Source organism: Spizellomyces punctatus (genome assembly GCF_000182565.1).
Source record: "Spizellomyces punctatus DAOM BR117 chromosome Unknown supercont1.4, whole genome shotgun sequence".
In the NCBI taxonomy this organism is placed as follows: Eukaryota; Fungi; Chytridiomycota; class Chytridiomycetes; order Spizellomycetales; family Spizellomycetaceae; genus Spizellomyces; species Spizellomyces punctatus.
Window position 1 is genome coordinate 1632456 of NW_015971540.1, and position 23536 is coordinate 1655991.

At 48.2% G+C, this 23536-nt stretch overlaps 8 protein-coding genes across 8 annotated transcripts; 3 read left to right on the top strand and 5 right to left on the bottom strand.

Annotated features, from left to right (window-relative positions):
• Positions 1-113: 113 nt before the first annotated feature.
• On the top strand, positions 114-1141 carry SPPG_03029 (uncharacterized protein). The gene is made up of 4 exons (XM_016751314.1): positions 114-315; positions 516-663; positions 729-872; positions 943-1141. Exons 1-4 carry the CDS (start codon positions 245-247, stop codon positions 1021-1023), a joined length of 444 nt encoding a protein of 147 aa, XP_016610611.1. The 5' UTR covers positions 114-244; the 3' UTR covers positions 1024-1141.
• SPPG_03030 (protein translocase SEC61 complex gamma subunit, archaeal and eukaryotic) lies at positions 1122-1979 on the bottom strand. The gene is made up of 3 exons (XM_016751315.1): positions 1822-1979; positions 1647-1749; positions 1122-1567 (listed from the first exon to the last, which is right to left on the bottom strand). The coding sequence occupies exons 1-3, from the start codon at positions 1916-1918 to the stop codon at positions 1555-1557; spliced, it is 213 nt and encodes a 70-aa protein (XP_016610612.1). The 5' UTR covers positions 1919-1979; the 3' UTR covers positions 1122-1554.
• A 3077-nt stretch (positions 1980-5056) lies between these two features.
• On the bottom strand, positions 5057-5536 carry SPPG_03031 (uncharacterized protein; the record flags this gene model as incomplete). The annotated part of the gene is made up of 1 exon (XM_016751316.1): positions 5057-5536. The coding sequence occupies one exon, from the start codon at positions 5534-5536 to the stop codon at positions 5057-5059; it is 480 nt and encodes a 159-aa protein (XP_016610613.1).
• A 4606-nt stretch (positions 5537-10142) lies between these two features.
• On the top strand, positions 10143-11494 carry SPPG_03033 (uncharacterized protein). The gene is made up of 2 exons (XM_016751317.1): positions 10143-10249; positions 10311-11494. Exons 1-2 carry the CDS (start codon positions 10173-10175, stop codon positions 11113-11115), a joined length of 882 nt encoding a protein of 293 aa, XP_016610614.1. The 5' UTR covers positions 10143-10172; the 3' UTR covers positions 11116-11494.
• On the bottom strand, positions 10946-12995 carry SPPG_03034 (uncharacterized protein). Its single transcript, XM_016751318.1, has 5 exons — positions 11811-12995; positions 11688-11757; positions 11568-11620; positions 11445-11506; positions 10946-11377 (listed from the first exon to the last, which is right to left on the bottom strand). Exons 1-5 carry the CDS (start codon positions 12868-12870, stop codon positions 11243-11245), a joined length of 1380 nt encoding a protein of 459 aa, XP_016610615.1. The 5' UTR covers positions 12871-12995; the 3' UTR covers positions 10946-11242.
• Positions 12996-13534: 539 nt separating this feature from the next.
• On the bottom strand, positions 13535-18086 carry SPPG_03035 (uncharacterized protein). The gene is made up of 10 exons (XM_016751319.1): positions 17470-18086; positions 17085-17412; positions 16219-17025; positions 15984-16154; positions 15568-15923; positions 15318-15496; positions 14925-15247; positions 14228-14864; positions 14008-14162; positions 13535-13949 (listed from the first exon to the last, which is right to left on the bottom strand). The coding sequence occupies exons 1-10, from the start codon at positions 18028-18030 to the stop codon at positions 13684-13686; spliced, it is 3783 nt and encodes a 1260-aa protein (XP_016610616.1). The 5' UTR covers positions 18031-18086; the 3' UTR covers positions 13535-13683.
• A 147-nt stretch (positions 18087-18233) lies between these two features.
• SPPG_03036 (uncharacterized protein) lies at positions 18234-21361 on the top strand. The gene is made up of 15 exons (XM_016751320.1): positions 18234-18374; positions 18461-18504; positions 18577-18645; positions 18706-18778; positions 18871-18999; positions 19059-19197; positions 19258-19399; positions 19460-19514; positions 19580-19617; positions 19680-19788; positions 19848-19988; positions 20053-20161; positions 20222-20280; positions 20339-20407; positions 20467-21361. Exons 1-15 carry the CDS (start codon positions 18311-18313, stop codon positions 21144-21146), a joined length of 1920 nt encoding a protein of 639 aa, XP_016610617.1. The 5' UTR covers positions 18234-18310; the 3' UTR covers positions 21147-21361.
• On the bottom strand, positions 21114-23514 carry SPPG_03037 (uncharacterized protein). Its single transcript, XM_016751321.1, has 10 exons — positions 23479-23514; positions 23008-23092; positions 22709-22944; positions 22584-22642; positions 22484-22524; positions 22318-22419; positions 22148-22262; positions 21989-22063; positions 21784-21936; positions 21114-21720 (listed from the first exon to the last, which is right to left on the bottom strand). The coding sequence occupies exons 2-10, from the start codon at positions 23038-23040 to the stop codon at positions 21380-21382; spliced, it is 1155 nt and encodes a 384-aa protein (XP_016610618.1). The 5' UTR covers positions 23041-23092; positions 23479-23514; the 3' UTR covers positions 21114-21379.
• Positions 23515-23536: the final 22 nt, after the last annotated feature.

Below are 23536 nucleotides of genomic sequence, written 5' to 3' on the forward strand. Positions count from 1 at the left end.
AGTTTGAAACGGAAGTTTGAATGCCCCAATTCGCTGTGCTTCTAGAAGCCGACCCTGATTATGTCAGCGGAGACAAAACGCGCTCCTGAATGGGTTGTCCCGTCTGCCACTCGAAGCCGTCTACTCCAAATTTAGACCAGAGGCAGAACCTTTTTAAAAAGGCCAAGTGCAAAAGTTCGTCGCTTACCTTCCGCTTGTTGTCCTTTTCTGTTTTGCTTTTTTTTTGCTCGCGTACGTTGACAAGATGGTCCAATTCGAGGGAGATGTCCAAGCTGCTTACGAGGATGTGCGAAACGACAAGACGCCCACCAACTGGTATGTTGAGACGCTTGGTGCTTTTTGATTAGAGATTTCGGTTTAGTCTGTTGTGGTTGGGATGCGTGCTTGTTCCTGGGCATGGGCTGGCAATTCACGGTGTCATGCACCGCGCAGCTGGGAACAACTCTTTTGTAGAGAAGATTGCTAGATTGTCAGAGCCGAGAGTAACACCAACTCACAACTATATCGTACTTTAGGCTCTTGTTGAACTACCTCGACGACAAGTCAGATGTCCTCAAGCTTGCTGCAACCGGTACGGGTGGCTTGCAGGAATTCGTGTCCCAGCTCAAGGAGGACCAAGCGGCTTTTGGATACCTTCGTATTCTTGTTGGCAACGACGAGCTGGTATGTCTCTTTATACATTTTTGCAGCTCTACATATGCATGTATCTAAATCACAAATGTTCGAAGTCGCAACGTGCCAAGTTTGTGTTGGTCAGCTGGTGTGGACAGCAAGTCAAGGTTATGCGAAAGGCCAAGCTTTCCGTGCATATCTCGGACGTGAAGCAGGTGATCAAGACGTTTGCGATTGAGGTTGCAGCCTCTAGCAAGGAGGTAAGGACGACGATGGCCGTTGATGCAGTTTATTCGAGTCTTGGTTAAAAAAGAGTTTTCATCCTTGCAGGATCTTCGTGACAACCAGGTTACACTCTTGCTCCGAAAGGCAATGGGAGCAAACTACGACCGACAAACTTCCCAATATTAAGCCAGTTAGATTTAGCGCACCAGCTCCATGTCGGTAGTCGAAGTGTGTACTGGGGGATATCCCGACATTGGGTGATGCAAACGTTTGAAATAATTTAATGACTTTTTGATACGATAAATGACTTGCGCTTTACTCGACATTGGTCCCCAAAAGATTGGCGGGAAACTCATCGTTCTGATTATGCATCATCCCACCATGTTATAATCCATCCTTTCTCGACGATATGCAGTGAAAAACTTCATGCTATGGACTTTGTTCAGTTGGCGTGCGACAGACGGACGGCTTGCAGCAGGATTGATTCTCATCCCGTCTTTCAAATAAAGACAAAGAGTGTCCACTCTCCTTGCCTTTCTCCACAGAGTAAAATCCAGAAAGGGTAGTTCGAGCATGAGGCATATAATCCCAACGTCCACCTACAACGTTTCTATTCTGGTGATTCAAACGTACGGCCCACGACACATTGCCATCCTCTTCCAAAATATCTTGTGTTGCATTTTCACCTCTTCTACTCTTATCGCCCAGCACATCATCCTATGCTCTTCCACTACACCAAGCAAGAAAAATAACACTCATAAATCACAAGTTGGGATTCAAGAAGAGGCAAACAGATGCGACCAACTTACACAATGATATTGTTAATGGGAATATGGATCAACTTGACAAAGAATCCAATGAATCCCATGATCAGGAACCCAACCGAAACAGCTTGCGTCACTTTGATGAATTCTGCCAACAAGCCAGTCCCAACAGTTGAGCCGCCAGTCCCCGGTTCGTCAAAGCACAAACCAAGTATCTTACCTCTCTTGTCAGGCTTTGTACACCTGTTTACGAGCTGGACGCCCTCCTTGAAGAACTGTCTCGGTCCATCAATGAGTTCTGTGATATTGTCCGACATTTTGATGGATGATGTGCGTGGGGCAAATTGGAACGAGATCTAAAATGGCTGGGCGGTTCACTTGGGACCTCCAATCTCTAACGGCGCCAAACGCGCGGTTCGGTCACGTGCCCATTGTGGCAAATGCAGCTGCTGCGCCCTTCATCGTGCTATAAATGGTTAAATGGTATTTGGCCCGCCGAGTATAAAAGGGGACGACCTTCCAAATCCCCCCGTCGCCCTTCAGGAGGAGGCAATATGTAGGCTGCATGTGCTTCGTTGTGTATTGCATCGTTCATCATATCAAAGCCAACGTGGCTCAAGCAGACTACCACGGCGGCCTTTGGCCGTCCTGCGTATCGAATCTTGATGGAGGCCTCGCTAACCATCGTATACACATGATGTATGCGTTGCATAATGTTGAATCCATGTTGTAGGAGTGCGTGGGGGTAGGAGAGTACTCCTAGTCGTGGTTTGGGTCCCCTCCTTGACTTTAGTGACTTGGCGGGTATTGCGCCAGGTTGCGCCTTACCCCATAACCAAGTGGCCAGTTAAGCGCCTCTGGCGCCGCAGTAGGAACTGTGCGTTCCTGCTGCTGGGAGGGATAATAGCTCAGTCTGCTTTGCCTTTGTTGTACATGCCTATGGCACAATTCTAATTCATGCCCAATTATTCACGTAACTCTGGAAGTTGAGCGTCTGGAGAGGATGATCCATCGCACTAAAACCTTTCATCATCGGCCAAGGCAGGCGAAGACGCGTGGTCCAGTAACGTTTCTGCTGGACTTACGGAGTCGCTTGCTCCTCCCGGACTCTGCTTATAATGTCGCGGCCATCAATGCTCTGGTAATGTACGTCGGAGTACAAGCCATAACGCAAACTCAGAGTAAGCAGTCGCAAAGCTCCCATAACACACAGCGCTCCCATGGACATATTTCAGCAATTAGCGGTGGATCTCGACACTGAAGGGAAGGCAAGGTGTTGCAACCCGTATGACAGTCAAGGAGGATATTCCGACATTGTACTCTATTCCTTTTCCAGTACGTTGACCCACTCGAGAACGCTCTTTTGGTTGAATATGGATCATGACTGACGTGCAAATGTTTGGAATATCAAACGACATACATGCAGTTCGTGCTGGATTTGCACACTCACCGCTCTTTCCAGAGTGCGGTCCTTTAGCTGACTTTTGCTTTTCTTCCAGCTTTCCTTTCCATATGTTCACGCCGGAATCCATATTTTCCGGTATGAAATGCTGTATACTGAGCTCCTCGATTGGATCGCTACATCTGATTTCATCAAAATGAACATGTCCCCCTCACGGCATAGCCTTATTACTTGTTTCTAGCATGTACAACCCAGATCGACTTTTTGAATGTGCAAACCATACCAGGAATATTGCAGTGCGTGCGTTAACACTAGTTGAATGATTGCAACCGCAATACGCCAGTTCAAACCCGCTGCTACGCTTGAAGGGTAAGTCGATACTGAGCTGTATTCTACTGTTTCCGGTCCTTCCCTTTAATTTGGAGGGGGCTTTCCTGACCCCGCCGTCTCCTGTTCATGTGGGAGGATACTGACTGTATCTGACCTTTTGATTCTTTCACATGTCACATTGCGCTAGTGTGATCATTGTGGAGAGCATACAAGACGTCAAAACCACCTGCACCATCAAGCCCTTCATGTTGTATGCTCGGGTACTGCTACTTGATGCGCATTGGCTTGCCATCGATGCCTACAATAATCACATGGGGCATGTGGCAAACGAAGAGCGACATCGAGAAAAAAAAAGATCAAAAAGCAAATGTCACTTGGTCAACTGTGCTCGTGAATTTTGATATTCTCCCGTAAATAATTGTCATATTATCGAGCAGTGTTATTCTCTTGCGAGCCTCTGTGATGGAAAAGTCAAACAAACCACAAAACCAAAGCTGATTCTTACCATCGTCGTTTGATGCAAAAGTATGGCCTTCCCCCCAGCGAGGGCTTTGAGCAACCACGCGCTTGCATCCCCGATCGGGACCTTACGAAATCACAAGCCACATCTTACCCAACGCGTCGCTTTTGACAGTTGACACTGGGCGCAAAAAGAAACTTGCGCGGAAAAACAGAAAAAAGGCCACGGACAATATGACAAAACGAGTATGACAACGGCAACTCAGCGGCTTCAATGAAGAAGATGGAGAGATTGGCAGCAAACAAGGAGTGGAAATCGATTTAGTAGAACGTCAGATACCGTAGAATCGGAAAGAAGAGAAACCGCGGAAGAAAATAAATTCCCTTGTGGAGGGAGCTCTCGTCTATAAAAAGGGGACCTGGCTCATGTAAATCATCAGTAGACTTGGCGGGCTCCCAACATGGAAAATACGATTGGCGCTTTCGACTGACCACTGGGATCACGACAACTTTAAAGACTTGTCTTTAGCTTCATTCCCTTCACATCTTCACTCTACTCGACAGCGACTTGCCGAGCGACCTGCGACCCTGCGGCTTTGCGATACTTTCGACGTTGGCGTTACGTTGTTCAAAATTCCAATCAAGCTTGAGCGATACTACTTGAAAATTCAGCGAAACACTTGAACTCTCCGTAGGACTCTGCAAGCATGCCTAAACACCAACCGTACGAACCTGGAACGCAAAAACCGGAAACCGCCATCCGTGAAAAGACATGGGAATATGACGCTTGGCGAGTTTTGACAGGCCAATCAAGTTAAAACCAGACGTCTGCCCTTTGCATGAACGCTTCACCAAACGGCGGCCAAGGGAGAGCTCTCGCATCCTCTCAATTTCTTCTATTCGGACGTTCGGCTATCACTCTTCGTTAGTTGCCACAAAGTTCTTACCCCGGCTAGCTCCCAACCATTCAACACTCAAAGCCCGCAATTTCCTTCCGCAGCTTGGCCTTCGGGGACCGAGACGCATTGCGAGACTGAAGTCGAGCCCTGAAAACAAGCTAACCCAGTCAAAGTTGAAGTGACTTATATTGAAGATAGACACCAACGGATAAGCTTCGAAGATGTGGGGTCTCCGGTCTCGACAGAATCGCATTATGCAAACAGAACGACGCGCCTGTATCTTAGCGCGAAGAATGGTCGATCCTCTTCAAACCCCTTGTCGGAAGAACGCAATTTATGGGATTGTCGTAACATGTGGAGAGTGTCTACATTCCCGCCCATACACCTCGGCCCCGGCCCCTTCGTTGCCCTCTTCGTATCCGGTCTCCAGGAACTTTGTTTGCCAGCGAACGAGGAACATTTGTCAGCGTGATCATGACATTTCCATTGCCCGGTGCTGTTGGGTCGATCCAAAAGAGTCGCACCACTCCTGTAGTGGCGACCGTAACTTCTTGGCCTTCTAAAGTCGGGTAGTACACTTCACGCTTCCAGATTCCTAACCCTCCAAAGCGGAAGCCAGCGTAGCGCGGGTAGTGCGCATAATAGACATCCCGTAGATCGTCCATGTACATCATGGACAATTCGTATAGACGTTGTCCAAAGTCTTCGCGGAGCTTGCGGTGATCGCTCCGCTTCATCTTCCACAAGTTCGCCAACATGTGCAACCTGTCTAGGTTGCCCCCGCGATACCCAACACGTACCCGCCATGTTAATTCTTCACAATCATCGCCATAGCATTTCTTCATGATCCTCTGCAAATGTTTCAATTTCTTCGGTAGTCATTCCGGCGCTTTCGCCACCCCTCCTCGTATCCTCCCAACGATGCAACCATACGGACTTTTTCGACTGCACCAGCATAGCACGATCATACGGTCTTCAAGAATTCGAGCCGAAATATTTTTGAACATCAAACCCACCTATGTAGGCTCGAGCAACCGGACGACGGGAGCTTTCGACCTCAAGCGACTAGCGGAAGACTTATACGAACACTTTGAGGAATGTACCAAATGCGATATTCTACCCAGCTTGGGGGCGGAGAGGAGGAATCATCATTTTCCCACCATGCTTGCTTCTTCAGAGTATTTTTCTTATCGCTCACGCGTGGACTACGCTGTTAATTGGCAGTTTCCACCGCGGACAGCCGGATGCTTTCATGTGCATCACCCGCGAATCGACGCAGCAAAAGTCCATAAACCACAACGCCGCCATCTGGGGTCGCGACGAAAATATGGAGTGGATTCTCGTGGCTGCCCACTTCCCCGATGCGCTTGATGACAACCAAATGCTGCAGAACACCCACCAAGACTCCGACAATGAATGAACACGAGGCGAACGCATAGTCAAGTTTCACGTGACAATCTTGCCATATAACCATTTCTGGATTAATTATGCGATAATCAACTCTGCACGCGAATGTGACAATTACGTTCATACTCGATATGCACCTCTCGTGGGGTAATCACCATTTTTCGCTGCAAGCTAAAGGCTCGGTTTCTTAGGAGCTATTTCATAAATGGCGTTCTCTACATTTTGCGTATGTTGTTGAAGGAAATCATTAACAGTCGAACCCTTTCAACGTTCGCGGAGCACGCCGTCTGGCAGGACGTGGCCCGGCTGGATAGCCAAAAAGTCCGGCAGTTGCGCGAAAGAGGGATGCTGGGCCCTCTTATTCTCGCTGCGATACGTGGTCGGCACAAGGGACGTCCGTTTCCTACCGCCAGACGTGGTCATCGCTCCTCGTCTCCCCACCAGCCGCGGTCCATGCAAGGACAATCTAACACTCGTCAACTGCCGGCATCTTCCTCGCAGCCACCCTCCGACCTCTCACATCTTCCGGACTTCGCCGAAGTAACTCAGCTCAGCGCCGGCCGTCTTCCTCGCAACCAACGGGCTTCACCGAAAGGACCTGGGGTGGCACCAACTGACTCTGACCAAGTTGACGCACCTCTATTTATTTGGAGAAGGGATCATAATGCACTGTACCGTGCTTGGGTGGAAGGGTCCCGAATCTTAACTCAGGGGGCAGGAGCGACTTGGAAACCCTGTATTATGAGCACTACCCCCAATATACTGGTGACATTTACCAGGCCAGAGGGCTCGCCGGGTTAGAAGGATACGAGGAGGGAAGTGAAGAAGTAGTGACGGCGGAAGAGATTGAGGCATTGGGACCATTGGAAGAAGAAGAGGAAGAGCAGCTTGAGGCGGGACAAGAAGCGGTGGAGCGACAAATCATCCCCGGACTTTGCGTATTCTGTGATCTGGCGACAAGTATTTGCAGCGTGATTGCCGATCTGTATGAAGATTTGCTGGAGGAATAATAATCACTTGCTTATGGTTAGAGTCATATGTATTTTGTCGATTTCTGCATGTTAATTGTATCTGGGTATTAATATGAATTATCATTGTGCATATGGGCATGTACAACAAAGGCAAAACAGACTGAGCTATTATCCTTCCCAGCAGCAGGAACGGAAAGTTCCTACTGCGACGCCAGACCAAAAGGCCCTTTACTGACCACTTGGTCGGGGGTAAAGGTAACGATATGACACAATACCCGTCAAGTGACTGCAGTCAAGGAGGGGACCCGAACCACGACTAGGAGTACTCTCCTACCCCCACGCACTCCTACAACATGGGTTCAACACTAGGCACCGCAGACAGCGTCAGGTACATACGATGGCAGTGAGGTCACCCATGAAGATTCGATACGCAGGACGGCAAGGCCGCCGTGAAAATCTGCTTGAGCGTCAGGTTGGCTTTGATCTGAACAACGAAAGCAATACACAATGAAGCATGAGAGAGCGACATCTGTATTGCACCATCGTGACGCGCGGGGGGATTTGGAAGACCTCCGCTTTTTATAGTGGCCGGCCAAAGACGCACGAAATTCCATTTGACCATTTCGGGATTAATTCAAAATCACATGCACCTCACCCCATTTAACCATTTTGGGATTATTTATGCGATATGTAATAATCTTTCGACGAATGGGCGACTACATACGACATTTCACACCGGAAAATATGGAAAGGAATAATGGAAGAGAAGGAGCACGTCAGTAGAAGGACCGTTCTCAACCACCAACCCCCGACCTCACACATTCGAATAGTGTATTTTGACCATTATTCGTCATATGCTGGTGCACGTTAGGAGGCCTGTATACATCAAGTTTTACAGAAAAGAATTGAGTTGGGGAGCGAGGGGAGTAGGGAGATGCTGCGGGAACAGCCGCACGCAGTGAGCATCATTTGTCCTCAGGTTAAGTTTAAATCATCAGGAACTGGTTTCTACACACTGGAGAATAACTTTACGTACCTTTTAAATACAGTAAATGGCGACGCTGCATTTTACCCATCAGATATTGTTTTCTCTACATGTACCCTGCAAAATACCTGGAAATATTCGCTCTTCTTGCCTACGCTTGTCAGCTATTTCCGATCGACGGATCAGAGTGTCCAACAATGGCCACGCTCTGGGCACGTCAAAAGCACACGCGATGAGCGCTGTGCTGCATTGTTCCTATGCCCGGTGGACACGATTGGGTATCCCGCCACCGCTGCCCAGAAAGGAATTTCAAAGCAATCTCACAACATCAATGCTTGCATTTCGCTGAAAGTATCAACAGAGTGACCATTTCCAAGTAGGAAAGAGCTTTAGAGGGCGGATGAGGGTTCTTTTTGTCTTCAACTGCTGGCGTAAATATGCACAACGCACGCTGCCACCGTGAGGAGAAGGAGAGGAGAGAAAGGAAGAAGGAACAAGGGATATAGAGAATGATTAGCAATGGTTTGTCCGTAGTACTTCCATTGTGCTGTTGTGCCCAACGCACACTAGGAACGCGGAGGCGCGGGGTGTGTTTTTGAGCAGTTACTCACTGCATGTTTTCGCTACCTGTTTGCGTGTATGATCTGATTCCTCAGAAACAGTATTGTGTTGTCCAGCACAACGTTATGCCGAGAGCTCATTTGCCATGTGGTGGAAAGAAGCCATGAAGGATCCCTTGCCGCATGCCATACTCTTGGAGCACTTTATAAAACTTCCCGATGATAGGCAATTGTTGAACAGTTTCCCAAGAAGATCATGAAGAAACGGAGACATGGTATTTTTAGGATTTCCATCACAATTGAAGGCAAGAATGCGCTATTGCCACTATGATTACGCAAGACTAGGTCAGCGTGACGATCAAGCCCGCATCGTCTAGGAGTTGAGGGATATGCAGCCCCCCAGAAAAGCCAAAAAGGTCCGCAATATGATCAAACATGTGTGCAGCGGCAGCTGAGCAGTAGTCACAAAGAGATGGAAGCTATCGGCAGCGGCTTTGGAAGGATGGTACGCAGCAGACTTGGCTGCCATCAATCAGTGCCATGAAAGGAAGGCTACGACCTCAATGCTGGCGTGAATATCGATATCTTCAAGATCTCCTCATCGAGGAGTGATGTTTACACTTTGTAGTATGTCCCTACCCTGCATTTGTTGGTGTGATTGAGAACTCATTGGGAATGTACATAGTGCATTGGGTACGTGGATCATTGAGCAATAAAATGAATGTTTGTGCCATAGGCATGTACAACTGCACGCCAAGCAGACTGAGTTATTATCCCTCCCAGCAGCGTTCCTACTGCGACGCCAAAGGCGCTTAACTGACCACTTGCGCAACTACGGAAAGCACAATCCAGAGGGTGCAAACCGGCCAAGTGACCAGACAAGGAGGGGACCCGAACCACGACTAGGAGTACTCTCCTACCCCATACGCACTCCTACAACATGAATTCAACACTAGGCAACGCATACAAGCAGATGGTATACGATGGCAGTGAGGGCATCCATGAAGATTCGATACGCAGGACGGCAAGGCCGCCGCGGTAGTCTGCTTGAGCGCCAGGTTGGCTTTGATCTGAAGAATGAAAGCAATACACAACGAAGCGAGAGAGCAACATATGCATTGCACCATCCTGAGATGACAGCTCTAGGCCAAAAAGAAGAAGCAAGTTAGTGACCGTCGCTGCGACAAAGGAACCAATGCCACAGACCTTGCATTGGTTTACAAAAAGGCATACTTGGTGTTGGGCGGCGAGGAAAGCAGGAGAGAGGAGCGCAAGTTGAAATGGCATTGTTGGGAGGAAACCTGAGGGGGGGGAATTGGAAGGTCGCCCCCTTTTTATAGACCCAAAATCTCCATAAACCCATTTCAGGACTAATTGAAACGCGTAATTCACCATTTAACCTTTTTAGGATTGCGGTCACCTGACAAACTCACTATTTAACCTTTTTAGTTCTCATTACAGTCACCTGACAAGTTCACCATTTCACCATTTCGGGATTAATTACGCACTGTAAGCATTTTGGTCTTGCTGGTGGCGACTGGCGCCGACTCCGTCAACGATGATCCATCGCGCTAGCTTCCATTTCAGCTATCGGTTACCCGTAGCACGCTCAGCGCAGGTGCTGCAGGTTTGTCGGTAAGATTCGCTGCTGCGTGCTTGGTTGTTATGTTCAGTCTTTATTTAATTTACTTTTTAGCTACACAAAGGCGACTCAGGATCGCTTTGTCAGCGTAAATGTTCGGCCTGGTGGTTATGCGTTGGTTTCAATTCGCCGCGAGCCCGTCAACAGCATGAACTTGACCATGTGGGAGCAGCTCCTGGAGACTCTTACGACCCTCGAAAAGGATCAAGTTCGCGGAGTTATTTTCCATTCTGGGCTCTCTCGGCCGGTCTTTACGGCTGGTAACGACTTAAAAGAGCTTTATGCGCCAGCTTCCAGCCAGGAACGGTATCATAAATTCTGGAGTGTATCAAATACGTTTCTTGCGCGTTTGTCAAACTCCCCTTTGGTAACCATCGCCGCTATCAAGGGTGCCTGTCCCGCTGGTGGAACGTGTTTATCGATTGCGTGCGATTACCGCGTTATCACCGCCGACGGCATTATGGGCCTCAATGAAGTTGCTCTTGGGATAGCAGTGCCAGCCAAATGGATAAAGCTCATGGCTAACGTTATTGGACAAGCTAAAACAGACAAGTTGACTCAATTTGCCAAAATGGTCAAGGCACCTGAAGCATTGACCATTGGCCTTGTTGATGAGGTTGTTCAAGATGAAAAGGAACTGTTAATACAGGCTGAAAAGGTCATGGAAAACTTGTTAAAGCTACCTGATCCGGGGCGGCAGATTACCAAAGACATCTTGAGAGGACCTCTCGCCAGAGAATGGGCCGACGAAAAGTGGCTCAAGGATGAGGCTGAAACAGCCTGGAAGATGCTCTCACTTCCATCTACAGTGAAGGCCCTGGATGGGGTCTTTGCAAGGTTGTCCAAATCGAAAGTGTAAATTAAATTGATATGCGTTAGATAGATGAAATGCGCAGTGTTCAGACCCCGGATATCACGCCCGGAACACCGGGCTCGGATCACTATAATACTGTATTTAAGTGGTTGAGCCGATCTGGACCCCTGTGTCATGTTTCATTGTACATGTCCGGGAAGGATGCATCGTCAAATGGTTCAGAGTCCTCGTATAGTTCGTCTTCCCCATCGATTGAGGATTCGTGAAGCAACGTTAGAGATTGGTGGTTTGGGAAGACTAGAAAATCCTAGCAGACACTTTCGTATTAAGACGCAGTCAAGGTGAAGACCGCATATGCATAGCATCGAGGGTACCTGAATGACCTTGCGGAGTTGTTCCACAATAAATCGCTCAATCCGACCGACATTCTTCAGCACTGATGTGAATCAAACATCTGTAAGCACAGGCCATCACGAGTTATTCCCCAAAAGGCTCACCTTGCTTATGCCGATCACCAACCTCCGAGTCTATCGATACATCATGCAGGATGCTAAAAAAGAAAGATCAGCGAATCCCGCCTACATGAACGTCTTCAGGACCGTATGCATGAAACATACGCCGAGCCTGTATCGGGTTCCTTGAAGCAAAAATTGACCCGATCTCCAAGATAGGCGATGACTGCTGTTGCTGCCAGATAGTCAGTGCAAACTGCATCTCGAATCGCCAAAGTACAAACTTACCGGTGAAATGGAATCCAGTTAATGTCAATGTCAAGGGCAGGACCATAAATGCGGGAGTTGGTTGGTTGACAATGAGCTCGGTCCTGATAGCGAGCCGCATGTTTCCTTTATACACCACTTCGAGATCAACCTGCGCATCCGACTCTCGTCGCATGCTCTCTGCATATTGTAATGCAATCTCATGGTCCGTTGATGGAAGCGGTCGTGGTGGTTCGTTTGGCGGTGTAAATTCTGATAGGGACGAATAGTCGGAGCGGCTGACCGACGGGGACAGTGGGGAAGAAGAGACAAAAGACGAGAGATTGGAAGGATAGCTTGGACGATTGGCGTGTACAGTCTGTTGATTGTGTGGAGAGCCATGTCGAACCGGGTGATATCCAGAGCCAGTTCCACTTCCAAGACCAAGTCCCAGACCGAGTCCCACGCTACCGCTCCATCCGCTACCATAAGCAAACGCAGGGCCGTGGGCAGTCCCAAATACACGAGTGTGTGATGGAACTGAAGGGGTAGATGCTTGGCTACTCATTCTATCTGGCGGTAAATATCGTTCCTGACCGCCAGCGTTCAATCCGTTTGCAGATGAAAAAGCTCGATCGGGGGATATAAAGACATTTTCGTCATATGCTAATCCCGATGGCTGATTTCTTCTTCTAAGTTCCAGGTCCCTCCTCTCTCGTAATGCATAAGAGTATTCGGTGTGATATGCATCCGACATACTAGTAGCACTGGCCTCCTGCGCGGCCGCATAATCATAGCCGCCTCCATGAATCCCAGGTCCTGTTCTCCCCAATAGAGCCACACCAATATCCTCCTCACCAAGTGGCGGTGTTAACGGCCTCCAAAGCTCAGGATTGTCGGGAAGGTAAAACTCAGGAGAGGGATCGCTAATGTCTTTGATGGCAATATCCGGAGGCACATCACCAAAGTCTAGTTCTGTCACTTGAAGCGGCCCAAGGAAAGGTGGCCGTTCTATTTCACGAAAGCGTGCGTTGAGAAACTCTCGAAGACTATCAGCTTCAGCGCCGTCGCTGAGAAGATCCCAGTTAATGAGGAACGACATTCCACACACCCAGTGAGTTCCGTGCTATCGACCGGATCCGTACGAAACGCAACACATCTGTCGGCCCCTTGCGTTACAACCTGACAAGTCTGATCCCCGCCATCGAAAGTCGCAATGAACTCGTCGTTGTCGCCCAACACACTTTATGATTGACTCATCGATCATGCTTAGTCAGAATCGCATAAGCCAAGTTCCGAAGGCTACCCTCTCCAGCTATGGGTTTTGGGTTTGCCACGATTGGAGCTCCTGCTGATGGTAAGTGTAAGTTGCAGAGAAGGAGATACTGATTGATTTAGGTACAATCGAGAGCGCATCAGAGATCATCTCAGGAATTTTGTTTGAAAGTTAGAGTTTGATCGCGAAGCAGTGGGCCACGAATTCGCTGAATTAACTTGACAATTGGTTTGAAGCAAAACGTACCTGCAGCTACTTCTTTCATTTCGTTGGAATGGATATTTGATGTGCATTGTATGAAAAAGGTGAAAGCTTTGTCTCTTACCAAAGTGCCTGTTTCCTCAGCTAGCACACGTTAATGTCACTGAAACTCTACGGATTTCACTTTACCTATGGATTGCCATCGGTGAGATTGGATCAACACATTTTGCAGTTGCATTTAGGGTTTAGATGCAAATCAAATGGGTAGATCGTGCAGGGCCCACCGACATTTGCTCAGAACCAAAAGCACATTTATTTTGTCTATCTACGATACTACATCTATTGGGCAGTTCATACACAAATCAAGTGCTGCACCATACTAATTATAAACTATTTACGTAAAGAAAGCTTTGTAATAGTCCGAATTTCTCGGGATTTTCAGTCGCATGTTCTCAATCTGGCGCCAAATTTCAGGCCTATCGGTACGCCAACCTCGCCACAAGGAGCGTCGGTTCTCCGACAAGCAGGCAAGTTTACAAAATCGTCACCCTCGCATCGCGGAGATCCCGCGAATGTATCAATATGAATCTGATCGCGAGGTATTTGGATGCTGTTCTCATCATCAGCTTTGAACAGTACCAGAAAGTCCGAAATAGTGCCATCGGACTTTGTCCAGTAGGGCCAAAGGCGCTTACTGGTTTGATCTGAACAAGAACAACAATGAGTGACACGTCCCATGTGTCACAGCATTCTACCACTTACCGTTTGAGCTTCTCCACCATTTCAGTACACTTCCCAGTCGAGTACCGCTTTGCTGTTGAACAAAGAGTTCCTCCGGTGTTGCCATAACACGCTCCGGAGGAAGAAGTATTTCTACTCTGTCGAGCGTAGTGTTGACAGGTTGGAGTCTCTGCGCTCTACAATTGAAAGCATTACGGCACAATGTCTTAGGTCAATCAAGTCATGGACGCGGATGACTCACATTGATATTTCGATCTTCTTCAAAGCAGCTTGAAAGTCATCCCAATTCAGGTTTACGTGTAACTCATCCAAATCCCACGAGCCCGCAAGAAGTGCAGGTATGGGTTTGGTCGTACAGTCAATATCGTGGCCGTCAAGGGGCGTTTGTAGGCTAGCATAATGCAAGCAGAGCTTCCCATACAGCTTTTTGAAAAGGTCGACAGACGAGAGAGGGAAAAGTGCATCCTTTTCCCTGCTGAAAGCGCGACCGTTAACGGTTGCCGCAATGAAGGATTTCTTTCCGTAGGAAAAGAGGCACCCGACCATGGTTGACGACCCTGATTTCTGATCAGTGCCATCAGGTGCTACGATACACTTCAGTGCTCGCAATCCCTTGTCGGTACTGCGCCAATAGATTTGAATGCTATTTCCAAGGAAGCCAGTGTGCGTATAGGTCTCAGCACCCGCCACACTAGAATTCCGCAGTACACTCAGTACCGTGTCAGGCTGGCTTGCAAGGCCGTGCAGACCTTGCAGCATGATGATGTCGTATGTAGACAGGGACTCTGGATATGACGAGTCCAGGAATCCCTCTGAACGCCAGCTATCTAAAGTATCGATGCTGTATGTGACGAGGCGCAACGGTTGTTCACGAGTATCTAAAAAGGAACGATTCAACGTGGGCCAGCCAATCTACGCTTGTAGTAACAAAATAATACCTGCATCCACTTCGTATGCAACTGGCACATGCGCCCCAATCGTTCCTGCGCACGTTTTGTGGCGGGCAGGTAGCCTGTCGTCTGCCAAAGCGTCGCCGCTCTCTTTACGGTACCATGTGGCGTAGCTCCCAATTTCTGCACACTTAGGGAAATCAGACAGATTTCCTGTCGGTAAAGCCAAGCACATCCTGTCGGGAGTCACGGCCTCGATCAGGGGTTGGTTGAAAAGCAGCGAATCGGGATATGTGCTGGGATCTGGCAATGACGGGATCCAGAGCATTTGATTCGTGGTAGTTAGTAACGGAGGCGCTGGAAAATAATTCCTTTGATACAGCGAACAAAGTGAAAATTAACTTTTCGTTACCCGTATACCAAGGCAGTTGCTGTTCCCACCTCCAAAGTCCAGTTTTATGCAAAGCAACGTCGATGTGCTGGTTTCCAATTTGACCACCCAAAAGACCAGAGACAACAATGGGAAATCCGTAGGTCATACGGAAATATTCCATGAGGTACAGGAGGTGGGTAGCGTCGTCCTCGTTCATCTTTGGGATATGAACATTTACGACAAAGAACTAGCAGCACGTTGTCAATTTGCATCTCTACAAGCGTGAATACAGCAGGATATCAGTAATTATCAGCTTACTTTTCGTTGGCTCTCTTTCACGGTAACAAGCGCCACATTGGGTAGACGCCATCCGTTAATGACGGCTTCTTTCGCCCACTTTAGGTGTAGCAGCTCATTGCCATGGCACGCGCTAATGTTGACATTGTCAGTTCGATACAAGAACCGCTGAGCGCTCAGACCTGGTTCGTTGTCACTTGCACAAATAGTGGAGAGAGCAAGATGCTGACGAATTAGAGCGGGAACTTTAGCGATAGTTAAATTCAGGTTCTGTGCAGATTGCAAGGACACCACAATAGATGTGGACGCGAGATACAATAGGGAATCAAGATGGTAAGGCGCGGTAATAGGACGAGAAGCCAGATCGTACGACAACACTAGCAATTGAAAAAACTTTAGCAAATGATCATTACGACGCACAATAAGTGAGTAAATACCATGATATCGGATCGGAACATTCAGTTTCGGTAGAGTGAAGCCATTAAGCCCCTCCAGCGCTCTCCATTGCTCCTGATGGGGAGGACCTGATGACCATCCGGAATTGAAGACCAAAGGAGGGTCCGAGCAGATGATTGAGGATTTAAATTGGAACTCTGAATATGCTGGGTCTAGAGGGAATTAATAAGCGCTCAGCTCCGAATTATGGAGTAATCTCGTAACTACCGCACATACCTCTACCTGCGAAGGTAATATCAAAGTCGTATAGACCATATAGTTCCCGATCCGTGATATTCAGTTTCACTATGAATTGCTTCCCATTATCATGTAAAATGGCAGAAGCAGGCAAGCCTGTGGGCATCGACCCTGATCTTTGCAACAGAGGTGTCGATAATGTGACCTTTGCTTCAAATGTTTTCGACAGATGTGAACGTATCATTGAGGGCATTCGCGCTGGATCAGCATCGACAGTGAATGTTAAAACGCTCCCCTGATCGCATTGTTCAAAGACCACTGCTCGAGTACTGTCTGCCAATTTGACATTCCGCCCCACACGCAACAACAAGTTCTCGGTCTTGATTGAGCTGTTATTGACCGTCTCCAGAAAAGGTCCAAGGCCACCGAGTAACGTATCTTTGCATGCATCCAGCTTCATTTTATCAAACGCTTTGTACAAGCGAGCATACGAGATGTCATCAAATGCGGAACACACTTGGCACACGTTCGCCACCCTCTTCAAGAGGTCATCGCTGATATCTGGTAAACGCTCTGCAGTTGGATTAACGCTAGCCAACTTTAGCGCTATGCTCATCAATGAGAATATGTCTGAGATTGCCGGTCCCTCCGCCGACAGTGATGGGATGTGTATAGGAGACCGTAGTCTCTGAACAGACTTCCAGGCCGTACATGGCAGCTCAAGAAACGCGTCAGCAAACTTTTCTGGCTGCGACACCTCAGGAGTTGAAGGCAAATTGACGTTAGCGGATAGAAGTTCATGGACCGTAGGCCATGTAGGGTCGGTGAGTGAATCAGGCGTCTCGGCTACAGTGGTATGTCAGCCGAAAAGAATAACGTCCGTAAATGCGCACCACTAAACGTACTGTTAAGGAGGCTTTTGTACAGCAGATTGAAAGAAGATGGGTCCATAGAATCCAGATGTCCTTCGCATCCTAGTCCACCCTCCACCAAACGCATCTTCAGACGATCCTTAAGTGGTAGCTCTGAAAACATCGCATCATCGGAAAAGCAGGTTCTGTGGCCGTCCCCAATCAGGAGAGCCGCGTGGCTATCATGCCATATATGCCCAGTATCTATCTCGGTAAAATTCGGCGATGGGCCAAAAAAGCGGACAGACATTGCTAATGATACTGCGGTGCATGAGGTAAGGGGCGTAGGTGAAAAGACTGCTATGCGGGTTGGCTTATCGTCCTTGTTTCACGTCTTCAGCGCTTGCTCATTGTTCAACAAACAGACGTCGAACGATACCTGTCTTTTGCTTCGCCACGACTCAACCAGTCGTAGCGTGCTTTCTTTACATACACGATCGCAGCTTTTCAGGCCTTTCCCTTCTTGGTATATGATAAGTCTACTTAGAAGTCTGCCATTTGACTCATCGGTCGTGCAGTCTCCGTCGTCACTGTCGGCGGCCAAGAGCAATTTCCGGTTCGCAGAGCGGGTCCCCTTGCATTCAGGGTACTCAAGTCCAATTGAAACAGCTCCACGCGCCAGCTTGACAAGTTCTGTCGCCACGTCTGAGTCGTCTCCTTCAACCGCCTTGGCTGCTTTCGAAATGTCACTGTGAACAGACTGATATAAGCCACCAGACTCTACAAGTTTGGCACGAAACTCCTGGAGAGTCTGGTTCCAAGACGGTGCCTGCTGCAACGAATCCGCCCACTTTCGGAACTCGTTCAAGGACGTCCATGAGGTTGCAAAATGAGGAATTTCATCGAGATCCACAACCACGACTGACTCGACCGTAAGTAGCTGTAACAGCCATGAAAACCATAATAGTGCCGCAAGCGCGGGGTGCCGCTGATAGAGCATCTGCGACTGTCTTTGGGCACAGCTTAAGCCATAAGAGGTCGTTTTGTTGAAAGCGTTCAGATCTGGCGAGGCCAAGCGAACTATCGGGTATCAGCCCAGCAAACACAGCATTTGAACCGCAATTGGATTTCACAACCACATTGTATGGCTGGAATGCAATGGCACAGTCATTCACAACTTGGTGTGTTCTTGAACTCGTCCCTGTAGATCTGCAGGTGCAAAGATTCCTGACATTGCAGCAGCAGCTCGACTTGTTTTCCAGAGGAGTAAGTCGCCTGAGATGGACTTTGGTAACAGTCGTCCCACTGGAGAACAAAATGTCAAGGTGTCTTATCAGTATCATCGTACGTTACTTGAGCGTCCGTTTGTGATTTTCAACCCCTATTTTACAACATGATCGCTCACACTCAACTTATCGGGATATTTGCAGCTGACATTGGGCACTACCACTATGGGGAAAAGCATTACATGAAGGTGAGCAGCGCATTTGCTACTTGTCTATTTGGACCCTATTAACGCGAATATAACACCCTCTCTTATGGAAAGCCTGCCCGAGTCAAGATGACACACAGCTTGGTCACCGCTTATGGGCTGCAAAAGAAAATGGAAGTTTCGGTACGTTGCTGTGGCGCCTGGAAATATGTGAGCCGTGGTGCTAATTTCGCCCACCCGAAGACGCCGACTCCTGCCACTTTCAAGGAGATGAGCAAGTTTCACTCTGACGACTATTTAGATTTCCTTCGACGAGGTGGGTGCACTTGTTACGACGCCTCGGTACGAAGGCAGCTTTGGACGATAACGATCGAAGAATCTAATGAGTTTTGCACGGTTGATATCTAGTTACACCCGAGGATACAGACGAGATCATGAAGTATCAGGCGCGATTTAATGTGGGCGATTTCTGTCCAGATTGTCCGGTATTTGAAGGCCTTTACGAGTTTTGCTCCCTGTCTGCTGGCGGTTCCATCGGTGAGAATGGCGGTTATATGTTAGGGTCTGCCGATCAACAACACTAACGTTTTTGGAAGCCGGAGCAAAGAAATTGAACAACGGACAAGCAGATATAGCTATCAACTGGGGCGGCGGGTTGCATCACGCAAAACGTGGCGAGGCCTCTGGCTTTTGTTATGTAAACGACATTGTCCTTGCAATTCTCGAACTACTCAAGTATGCATCCGCCTTATTTCTGGAACGATGTGTCTGTGCTAAATTGCTCATTGTCATCAGGTACCATCAACGGGTTCTCTACATAGATACCGACGTACATCATGGCGACGGTGTGGAGGAGGCTTTCTACACCAACGATCGGGTGATGACGGTTTCGATTCACAAATTTGGAGAATTCTTCCCTGGTACCGGTGCTTTAAATGTTAGTCAAAGGATTTGGAGCAGTAGCGTGAGCTTTACCTTAACTGACCGTCACTTGCAGGATGTCGGCATCGGCAAAGGCAGGAATTATTCTGTGAACGTACCGTTGAATGACGGTAAGTCGAACAATATTGATTCCTTTACCTACCGGCGGACTGACGAAGGTATTTCCAAATCATAGGGATTGATGATCAGTCGTACGAACATCTATTTCGTTCGGTGAGTGGTTTTTGTTGCCGTGTGGATTGCCCTGTACGCGACTTGACTTGCGCTTCCCGTAGGTGATATCACATGTCATGGAATGGTATAGGCCGGGTGCTGTGGTACTGCAGCTTGGCGCAGATTCGCTAGTAGGTGACCGATTAGGTGCTTTCAATCTGTCAATGCGAGGTAACGATCCCATTATCTGAATTAAACAAACGCAGTTATCTGACAATTTTTTCTCACAGGTCATGCACAGTCTGTTGAATTCTTAAAGACTTTCAATGTCCCACTTATTTTGGTGGGAGGTGGAGGCTATACGGTTCGAAATGTTGCACGCGCATGGTGCTACGAAACCAGTCTAGCGGTCGGCGTGGAGGTACCCGAAGGTACGCGTGCGAATTGAACCCTGCAATCACCAGAAATGCACGCTGACCACATTTTTGCGTTTAGATTTACCGTACCACGAATATTACGAGTATTATTGCCCCGAATATCGATTAGACATCCCAGCTAGTAACATGGAGAATTTGAACACACGGGATTATCTCGAAAAGATAAAGTACGTTTAGATGCGAGTTGTCAAATTTAGAGATGGACTAAACCAACTGGGAATTGCCAGGATTGCAACAATTGAAAACTTGCGACATGTAGCGCATGCTCCGAGCGTGCAAATGCATCGTAAGAAGCCATCATGCGTAGGTTACCAATACGGTTCGAGGCTGATATGTGTTTCCAGATGTTCCGTACGATGACTGGTCATCAGACGATGATGAGGAAGAAAATAACAAGGACGAGCGGATAACACGTGAGTGGGTTGATGAGTCTGGTACTCTACAACGGGTAATTTAATTTCGATTCCCGCAGAGACGATGTCAGATAAGTATCGAATCCCCGACAATGCCTTGTCCGACTCCGAAGACGAAGGTGTAGGTGGACGAAGAGATCGACAATCATACCGAAACGCAAAGCATAAGGAGTTACGCGAACGTATTGGTGGATCTCCGCGTGGCTCGCCGGCCCCTCGACGCACGCTGCGTGATCGGACGGCGAAAAGAGAATCTGAAGAGATGACTTCGATTATACAGTCTCCCAAAGCCACGGATATGTCCGCAAACGAACCAAAAGGGACCACGATTATGGATATTGTGGCTAAGGAAGAGCTGGAACAAACCCCACAATTGGCGGAGGATGACGATGCTAATATGGCGGATGCGGAGCCAGACGCAGATGAAGACGTCATGGATCTTGACGAGGACGCGACCCCACCTGTACGTCGTACATCTCACACCTTGACAGGTGCATCCTTGCACAGCCCAACACCAAGTAGTCCAAACAAATTGCGTGCCGTTCAAGAACCGGTGAAGGAGGTTAGTGAGGGGAAAAGCAGCGACGAAGTGTCACATGTTGCAACAGAAGGGAACGTGAATGGCAATGGCCAGCAAGCATTTGCCACACAACAAGCATTTGCCAATGGTGCAAGCAGTACAGGTCCCAGATTTATGGAAATGAACCCGACCAACAACCGAGAGACAAAGGAAGGGTGAGGGACACGGGGTTGTTTTATCTTACGATGGGCGACGAGCTTCGTGTATATACGGGGGTGATAGTTTTTTGGGGCTTTCAACTTTGGTTGCTGTCCACATTTGCGTAATGCGTTTGTATTTTTAAGAATGCTATTAATGTTTCAGTTTTAATTCTTCTGGGGTTGTCGAGCAAATGAGCTATCCCGACGCGTAAAGCATACGCCGTGACGCCCACGAACTGTATCACATGTCACTTATTCTTCCTTTTCCGTCTCTTGCGGCTCGTGAAGATCCTCAATGGATCCCACCATACCAGTATCAGCACTATCTTGCGACTCTAATGGCGGCGTGGGCCCCCGTTCAGCAACTTGCTGTGTCTCACTTTCCTCTGACGATTGCAGGTTCGATCGTCGCCGCAACTCTTGACCGTACGCTGATTTCGCGAACAGAAGCTCGTCTGGAACAGACGCACGATGCCGCTTAAGCAGACTTGCTGTGGGTGAATCCATGTCTTGGGATCGTCTGCTGTCCCCGAACCCGAGATGCTCATAGCTCTTTGGTGCGTTGAGATGGTCGCACTTCATGCATCGAAAGCCTAGAGGACACAGATCCATCAGCCAATTGCAAATAGGTTTGTCAGATGATTACCTCCACTTACGAGCAGTTGCGTATGCGTCCGGCGGAACCAAACCATTGTGTGTGAAGCATTCTTCACATATCAATGCATATTTACTTGCTGGTCCTTCACTCTCACCGATCATAATGTCAATCACCTTGTCAAACCATCCCTTTGGTGAAGGAGTGTGTGCACCTAATCCAGATTTTAGCAAACTACCTTTTCGACGTACAACACCGAAGCGTACCGCGTGCAGGAATCATCATATTGATGTCAGGTGTGGGGGATAGCGGCGAAGGCCTGTCGACGGGGAATGGGGTTACTGTTTTTCAAATATGTTACAACGGGAGAGCAGAACATAGTCAGTATCTATTCATATGATCATCAAAGAGACTGTTATATCAACCTGGAGTGTTCATCGATGCGACCATCTGGGGAGTACTCGACGGCTCAAGACGTTGGGACAGAGTGGAAGGTTTTGTTAAAACTTGCGCGGCATTAGGAGTTTGCATGGGTGTGCCCTATACCGGAAGGTTGGGACACAGATACTGAATCATAAAAACCAATCGACCTCACCGGTTGCGGCTTGTTTCGCATCCTTTCCTTAGTGGGTGTGTCATAACGCTCAATAAGGCCCTTGGTTTTGTAATAGGCGGTTTTCTTCTTCAGATCTTCGATCTGGTCGTCATGAGAACTATCAGCGACGATGAACAATGACTTGGACAATGTCCAATGTGCATACCTTTTCCTTCTGCTTTGCTTTCAGATTTTCAAGGTATTCCACTGGAAGAGTGAGATTAGTATCAGTGATGATGGCTGTTTGAGGGGGAATGTACACTCACGTTCATGCTTTTCTTTAGTGCTGTACCAATACCGGATCAACCGGTGAACTATATATATACTAAAGTGTGACATTAGCTTAGCGAGAATGCAAAAACAGCAATATACTAAGCGCGGATTTCTTTACCATGGGGCACCTAGTACAACGAAACCCGTCTTCCACAGCCATATATCCCACGGATCTCCTCGCGGTTTGAGATAAGTGAAGTACGCGACTAGAACGAATACATAGACTGGGATAGAGTAATACAGCCACGCAAACTTGAGTTTTCTTTCTCGCATATGTAATTCAGATAGCCGTATTTCTGCATGGCGGATCCTCTCGTCCAGCACCGCCAAGGCCTTCTCCCAATCGCTGTCATCCTGAATGGACATGTTCAGATACATAGAAGGCTATTCTGGGGGCATCATCGTGTCCTATCGCACCTTCCGCTTTAACCAGGACAGTAGCCCGACCATATCTTCCTTCTTTTTTTCAATCAAAGGTTCATAGACGAAGCCGATATCCTTTCTGATACGGACGAGTTGGTTAAAAGACTTTCACATATGATCCATCATACGGGCAAATTTGAGAGCAATGGGCAGGATCTTGTTCAAGCCTCGATATATCAAACGCCAGGCGTCACCAAATTAGGTTTCATACGTCGTTGATCCCAGATCAGACTCTGCACGGTGAGTGCAACAAGACCTCTATCTAACGCCGGTCAATTTGCTCTTCCCGCTTCAAGGAGCCATTTCCAATTCGCCAGAGTGCAGAGAAATGACTTCACAGGAGCCATCGGAAGCGTAGGCCAATGCCTTGAGTGCCGTCGGATGAAACCTCTTCACCAGTAATTTCCACCCTATTTGACCAAGAATCCTTCCAGCTTCCAACCATCTACCGGCTCTATCACCTACCGGTTTCCCAAGTAAAAGTGGATGAAATCTGGCAAAATGCTGGCGGGGCGACCGGGAC